Raw genomic sequence first — 8,263 nt, 5'->3', positions numbered from 1 at the left:
CTGACGGTATGATTTCAAATACCGTAAATATATAAATGCTACGCCACTGCTTATAACTATATGTTAAATAAGTCAATCACCTCCTGGATCAAGATCCCTGCTGCCCAAATTTGTTTCGTGAGTAAAGAAATAAGAATTGTTTAAATGTTTTGTTGGTGTTGTTTTTTTGCTTTTGAAAATAAATAGCGCCCCTTGTGTGCAATGCCGGTAATATGCCGGTGTGCAATGCCGGTGTGCAATCCCGGTATGGTACAGGAATGGTAGAAAGGTTTGAAAATCTGGATACCGCCCAAACATAATCTCATATCACATATCTCTCTGGTCTCCCCTGTCCCCCAGTCAGTCAGTGGTCCCTCCCTCAGCACGCCCCATAGTGCTGACTGTGGTGTAACTAAACTTGGACATGGACACCCCCAAAGCCATTGCGTCCTCCTCTCCATCCCGCAGCCCTTGGCGTCGGCAGGGCGGACGACAGCAGCAGGCGAAGGTGGCAAGCAGCGACTTGCGGAAACGAGTGTTCATGAAGCAGTAGATGATGGGGTTAACGCAGGCCGAGGTGTAGGACAGTAGGTGGATGAAGGAGATGGGTGCACCAGAGAGGGCACGGCGGGCAGAGGCTGAGTGGAAAGCCTTCCAGGTGTTGGCGCAGTAGAGTGGCATCCAGCACAGGAAGAACAGAGCCACGATCACCACCAGCATCCGGATCACACGCTTCTTGGCTAGGAGCTTGGCCTCTGAGGTGTTGCTGCGGGCATGCTCCACTTTGGATGTGCTCGCCGTAGATGATGTCAGAGTGGACATCTTCATGGAGTGTGGACGCTTGGAGACCTGGACGTAGCAACCATCGCCGTCGTCGCTGCCGCAAGACACGGTGCCGGTCAGGCCATTCTTTAGACCTGTGTATGGGGCGAGCAAAGAAGAGGTCAAGTAGAGGTCCAAAACTGTGGTGAGGGGTCAGATCAATTACGCTCCGTAACTAATCATTTCAGAAGTTCAGAAAAGTCTATGATGCATTTAACACCCCATACATCTGAATTGAGGCAAAACGAGCCACACACACACACACAAACACACACACATCCCCTGCTTATCTGTACTTTCCACCTGTACCAGGTTTCTTCTCTTCCGTGTCTGATAATTGGCACAATTTAAAGATCCCAGTGGAAATTATTTCTGTGAATCATGCTTCTTAAAAACAGTCGCTCACCTTAATTGACACGGCGATGAATCACCAAAAAACCTGCGTCATCTTACATCTGAGGGCTAATGTGCCTTCGCATTCTCTCTTTCTCTATATCACAACCCCCCTTGTCCCTCACTCTCTCATATTGGACAGACAGATGGTGAAGGCGATGCATACTGCCATCAGCCAGTTTCATCCTCTAATGAAGCAACAGCAGCAAATACACTCTACATATTTGATCATCCTAGCTATTTGACTTAGGAGCCGATTACGACCCGAGTTAAACATGCTTAAATGGAACATCAGTTCCTTTTTATGCACCTTTCCCTCTATGCGTATTCTCACCTTGAACAGGTACGAGAATAGCATGCTATTCACCCACTAGATCAAAGAAGTTAAGGTGTGGCAGAGGTGCGTCTATAGATACGCCATATTTTGACCTTGACTTAATTCCCTAATAATTCCACCACCTTTTCCCACGGTGAAAAGATGAATAAGGTCAAGCAACCTGTTGGTTCCAAGTGGAACAACATCTACTTTTTTTTTACGATAAAAAAACACCATTCTCCATGCACTGTAATTTACAAATTGATAGTAGCTATTGATAAGAGCTAGGTAAATGAGTAAGTCATTTGGATAAGGGGATTGTAAATATAAATGATAATTGTTTTAATCTATTTTATCTTATGATCGCTGGAGACAAATGTGAAACCAGTTATATGGCAGCAAACTGAAGCATATCAACATATCTCCTTTTCCACAGTGAAGTTTATGAAACGCTGGCCTTATAACTTGCAGATATGAAATGTGGAAACCCAAGCTATAGGCTTCTGTAGCCATGTCCAAATGACAGTATAATGCCAACCTACCGAGTAGGATTTATGATTTCTAGAATATTTTTATTATATTATATAATTATAATCCCAGACTTTTCACTGTATTTTTTAAATGTTGTATTATGTTAAATATTAGCCACTATCGGTAGCCACCATCAGTTATACCAACATACATTAATAACTGTCACTTTTGTGTTAGTTTCCTTACATTTTGCATCATTCCATTATATCGTTAGTTTACCTTTCTTTCCTCACATTTGTGTGGTTGTTCCTGAGGATTGCTAACAATAGTGCATGATATTAGGCTAACGGATTACAAGTTGTGCAATCATTTGGAACATGTAACCTTTTTGAATCATTTTGGAATGTAGACCACACGTAGCAGTTTAAACCTGGAGCCTGGTATATGGTTCACTACGACTGAACAGTTGTCATCACAGTTCTATGGTTAGTGAGGATTATTAAGGTAGATATATAGGAATACTGGTCAACCCCTATTGTACACTTTAATCACTTTCCAATATTTCGTGGAAAGAAACAAATATGGCTACTTTCAGGATATATATTATGTTCATCAATATATTTTGTGTGTAAAGGCTCTCTAAACCATTTTTTATTATTATTCATAAATACTTTCCTAACCCTAAATAATATACAAGATCAGAGTATCTACCAATTGGTACTGAAAAGGAGACAAATTTGCATGTATTTAGATGGTTTTCTTTCATTGATCCCTATTCTGAACCTGTTTTCTCAATACATATTCTAGTTTGTCTTTCTAGACAATTCTAACGTGAGAATTCAAGTTAATGGAACACCATATTTAAAGGAATGGCTTTAGATACAGTAAATGTACTGAAAACCCTATTGAATGAAATGAGAAAATCATTGGCCAGTTGGCCAGAAAGTGGGAGAGTTTTCTGCAGTTGAATTCAATTAATTCAGTGCGTGTCATGGAGCCCCATCTGCAAAGCCTGTTACGCACCTGCATATAGTAAGTCTGAATATCAACTTCTAAGATGTGCTGAAATCAAAACGTGTAAAAAAGGATTTGATTTTGTAAATCTGAATTGAGCCCTTTCATAATGACTAAAGAGTATTTTGCTCAAACCTGCAACACATTACCATGATTGTACTGCTAATAAAATGTTTATTCTGTGTGAACATAATTAGGATTATCATGCTGATAAACCAGAGACAGAGAGAGAGAGAGAGAGAGAGAGAGAGAGAGAGAGAGAAAGAGAGAGAGAGTGTGCACTCAAATCCAAGATAATCTGGATCATAATTAAAACATCTGGGAAACACTAATGGGCAGAAACTAGAAGATACACAATATGTTCAGTACTAAAATTCTAACATTTGTTGTTCATGCCAATTCCGCATTCTAATGTCTTCTCACTAACCCAGCTGCTGAAAGAAGTGAATACATGTGTGAATAATTAAATAACAGTAATGAAGGACTCACCGGGGGATGATGTCTTCTGACCCAGCTCAAACTGGATTCCCCGGTACAGCTCTCTGGAGATAAGTCCATAGGCTACGATCATCACAACACCCGGAACAATAAAGAGCGTAAGCAGCAACATCATGTTCCTGGGACACACACAGGAACTGGGATTAACAAGTCAGTTGTACCTTACCCCTCTAATGATTAAGGTTAGGACTTGTGGAGGATAAGCTGATCCTAGATCTGTGCCTGAGGACAGCTTCCACAAGGAGTACTGATATTTTATTTTTTATTTAACCTTTATTTAACTAGGCAAGTCAGTAAAGAACAAATTATTATTTACAATGACGGCCTACCCGGCCAAACCCTAACCTGGACGACGCTGGGCCAATTGTGCACTGCCCTATGGGACTCCCAATCACAGCCAGTTGTGATACCGCTTGGAATCGAACCAGGGTCTGTAGGGATGCCTCTAGCAGTAAGATGCAATGCCTTAGACCACTGTGCCACTCGGGAGCCTATGATAGATGCATAAAAGAAGAGGGCTCGCTTACGGGAGACTTCCAGAAAGAGGTTAGGCAGTTCTTGAATATCTTTGCTGGGATTCAACCGGTGGAGACATGACATAATGGTTACTACCAATGTTTCCTCTAAGCTGTGCGAGTGTGCTGGCTTGCAGCACCCCTTGGACTGCCATGCAGAAGAAATATCAGCCCGTGCTGAGAAGCACGAGATTGAACTCCACTCAACTTTCTAATTGACCCCTTTAGTTAAGACTATCAACGTTTCCCTCTACTGTGGGAATTGCCAATATTAGCCACTTTCAATGCAACATAACAAAACAAAACGAACTATGCAAGACTTAGTATGCAAAGAGGTTTTATTGTAGGGAGAATGCACCAGAGTAGTATTCTATTGCATTGACAGGCACGACTCAGCCCATACTCTACAGACCGGTGCGGTATAACCAATCAGAGCTGCAGTACCCCTATATGCAAATAGACCATTGCTATATATGGTCTGTGCCATTCACTTTGAACTGGACTGTGTTTACAGCATGAGTGGTCCTGAGTAGATGTGCTTGTTGTGAGATCAAAGCGAGAGCTGCATGTAGCCATGTGTGCACATTTGTTCATATTCTTTGCTAGTAAGGGAGTTATTAGCCGAGTTATAGCTCATTTCTAGTCAGCAATGGGGAGTAGTTGCTTCCTACAAGAGCACAAAACGTGTGCATTTCTAGCCATCTTTGAAAAGTCAGGTAAAGAGCATTTTTTCTGTCTCAAAGGGGCAGGGTTATATTTTGAGACAGGCTTGAATAAGCTAAGTAGCCAATAGACAGAGGGTAGCATAATGTGTCTGATTCTCTGTAATAATTGTATGGGAATAATAATGAGCTTTATTTTGTAAAGGGGTTTCTTGTATCAAACAACACATTTTCATTCACCTCCTTGCCTGAAGGACAAGTGACTAAACAGGTTATTGTCAAGCCCTGCATATATTTTCCTAAAGTTTCACAGAATGTAGGCCAACCACACATTGGCTGCTGCTGTAGGCTGAATTATAGAACAGCTATTTCCATAAATGTTGTGGGATGCATTTTCACCATTGTTTTTGATGGTAGGCCACTCTGATAGGCCTACATAGTGATAAAATAGCCACAGTAGCCTACTTCGCCACTGTTATAACTGTAACTTAAAGCAGGTACAGCCTCAGTGTTCACAATAAACTTATGCCAGAAGTTGTACAGAATTTTGACAATGTTCGAGTTTGTGCTCAGTAGATCTGAAATTTGCTCAGTGCTGAAAAAAATTACAGGGAATATTGGTTACTACCCTAACACTATAGAAGACACCACGATGTTGTTTCTTATACTATCCATTCCAACCAGTTGTCATCATGAAGGACAAAATATGTGGAAAGAGGAACTCTAAATACATTTGTAAGCGTAATGTCTTGATTGTGAATATTCTATATATTATACTCTCTTCTCCAGAGGACACGTGGGACTTAGAACAGCCAATAATCACATCGACATAATAGCTCCTTCTCCTTGACTCAGACACAAGCAGGTGGCTTCTGGGAATAATGAAGTGCTTCACAATAAAAGCCTTAAACGGGTACAATCAATTCTAGTGACTAAATACAATTTCAGAATACAAGTAATAGTGCCAAAACCAAGGCTACATCTTCCTAGAAACATTGATCTGGTGAATTGAGAATGGGAATTGTTAGAATTAAACTACCGCTCTTGGGAAAGTCCCATGAATGATAGCCTTAATAGCTCATTGAAAAAAATTTGGGTTTTCCTTTGAAGAGTTACCACGGCCATTATAATTATATTCCTCAATCATAAGAGAGCCGGTAGCAGTTTAGAATAATTTGATTTGCATGCATTTTCCATTGAAATATTTTTTCTTATTTTTGGTTCGTAGTGTTCTAGCCTTTGTAACTCACAATTAAACCCTGAGTGGAAGAAAAGGTCAAGAGAATGTTTTCTGCATTTGATTCATCTCAATAGCGATTTCAAATGGATGTCTGACAACCGAGAGGTTGGAGAGGAACCCCAGAGAGCCCCGTGAATGACAGCACTGGATGTTAACACACAGTGGAAGACAGAACACACTTAACTTCTTCTGGCTGCAGGGGCAGTATTGAGTAGCTCTGATAAAAGGTGCCCATTTCAAACGGCCTCGTACTCAATTCTTGCTCGTACAATATGCATATTATTATTACTATTGGATAGAAAACACTCTCTAGTTTCTAAAACCGTTTGAGTTATATCTGTGAGTAAAACAGAACTCATTTGGCACAAACTTCCTGACCAGGAAGTGGAAAGTCTGAAAACTATGCTCTGTTCTAGGTCCTGCCTATAAATGGGCATGATACGTATTAGTATACATGCACGTCATACACCTTCCCCTAGATGTCAAGAGGCAGTGAGAGAAGAAATGGAGTGTTTATCTTGGTCTGAGGTGGAATAAATCCTCTTGGAATGACGTGTCACCCATTTCCTGTTTTCTGGAAAGCGCGAGGATGGACTTGGAATTGCCTTCTGAAAAGCTGTCGTTATAGGCGACTACTATCTCCGGCTTTGATTTTATTTGATACATGTGACAATATCATCGTAAAGTATGTTTTTTCAATATAGTGTTATTAGATTATTGAAATTTATTCGGGACGTTAGGCGTGTTGCGTTGTGTGCCTTTGTTCAGGAAGGAGAGCTTTGCGCCACTTGGCTAGTGCGCTTGCTAATTCAAGAGGGAAAAAGGACGTTCTAAATCCAAACAACGATTGTTCTTGACAAAGGACCTCTTGTACAACATTCTGATGGAAGCTCATCAAAAGTAGGACCCATTTTATGATGCTATTTCATATATCTGTCGAACTGTGTACTATTAGTTTTGCGCCCAGGTTTTGGGCACTCGCTCGCCATAACGTAAGCCTTATGTCGTAATGAAGTTATTTTTAGAATTCTAACACGGCAATTGCATTAAGAACTAGTGTATCTATCATTTCCTATACAACATGTATTTTTTAGTAATGTTTATGAATAGTTATTTGGTCAGAATATGTGAGAGTCAGAAAAATATCCGGACGTTCTGGGAAAAAGATGCTACCTTAGCACAATGTGTAACCACTGATTTCAGCTCTAAATATGCACATTTTCGAACAAAACATAGATTTATTGTATAACATGTTATAAGACTGTCATCTGATGAAGTTGTTTCTTGGTTAGTTTGGTTGGTTCTTGGTTAGTTAGGTTGGCTTTGTGCATGCTACCTGTGCTGTGAAAAATGTCTGTCCTTTTTTGTATTTGGTGGTGAGCTAACATAAATATACGTGCTGTTTTCGCTGTAAAACATTTTAAAAATCGGACATGTTGGCTGGATTCACAAGATGTTTATCTTTCAAATGCTGTATTGGACTTGTTAATGTGTGAAAGTTAAATATTTAAAAAAAATATATTTTGAATTTCGCGCCCTGCACTTGAAGTGGCTGTTGTCACATTGTGGCCGGCCTCGGGCTTGCAGCCAGAAGAAGTTAACAAGTTAACATTTACATGTACGAATTCCTCAGAGCGGGGATGAGGGGAGAGAGAGAGGTAAAGAGAGACGGACAGACAAACAGATGGAGAAGGGATGAGGAGGCAATAGAAAGAGAGCAATGAAGAAGATGGAGAAGAAGAATTAGAGGGTTAGAGAGATCGTAAGATGTGAAAGAGAGTAAGGGGTTGAGAGGTTATGAGGTTAGCGAGGCCGAGACCGGAGGTAGTACTGGTGGAGATACTGGAGGGCGATGCATAAACCGTGAGACTAGGCTACCCCTGAGCCTGCTTTGGAGGGAAAGACCCAAACAAAACAAAACTGTTGAGGTGTGCTTCTCTCTCAAGGCTCTCTTACTGACTATAACAATGGAAGTCGGTGCCGTTTAAGATGAGGGAGGATGTTCATTTTTTTTATGAGCATGGCCTTATTTCTATTACAGCATATTGGATGACTGTTATTCATATTCTATTCACCTAGTTCAATGTAACATCATTGATACTCAACTTTTCCCTATACCCATCATGAGGTTACTAGAACCTAGCCTAGGAATGAAAGTTTACAGCATAGGTGCACTCAGGTCGAGAGAAAGATTTGAGGTGACAGACATTGACAGATGGACAGACAGTGACACATTCTATACTGCCTTGCACACTCTTGCCTGCATCTAGCTGATCTAGGCTGTAATCATTAGTCCAACAGTTGCAAATGAGAATTTCTATTGAAAGAACTCAGGTATGTTTTTCCCCGTTTC

The 8,263-nt window shown here is 40.7% G+C and overlaps 1 protein-coding gene across 1 annotated transcript in view; it reads right to left on the bottom strand.

Annotated features, from left to right (window-relative positions):
- Nucleotides 1-339: 339 nt before the first annotated feature.
- LOC120063751 (cholecystokinin receptor-like) overlaps nt 340-8,263 on the bottom strand; it is a 61,074-nt gene continuing 53,150 nt past the window's right edge. The window contains exons 4-5 of the mRNA XM_039014044.1: nt 3,485-3,612; nt 340-896 (exon numbers count right to left, since the gene is read on the bottom strand). Coding sequence (XP_038869972.1) covers nt 340-896; nt 3,485-3,612 — 685 coding nt within the window. The remainder of the gene's footprint in view (nt 897-3,484; nt 3,613-8,263) is intronic.

The sequence above is a fragment of the Salvelinus namaycush genome, chromosome 19 (genome assembly GCF_016432855.1).
Source record: "Salvelinus namaycush isolate Seneca chromosome 19, SaNama_1.0, whole genome shotgun sequence".
Classification (NCBI taxonomy): Eukaryota; Metazoa; Chordata; class Actinopteri; order Salmoniformes; family Salmonidae; genus Salvelinus; species Salvelinus namaycush.
Note: the sequence above shows the minus strand (reverse complement) of the source record. Positions and strands in the feature narration are given on the sequence as shown.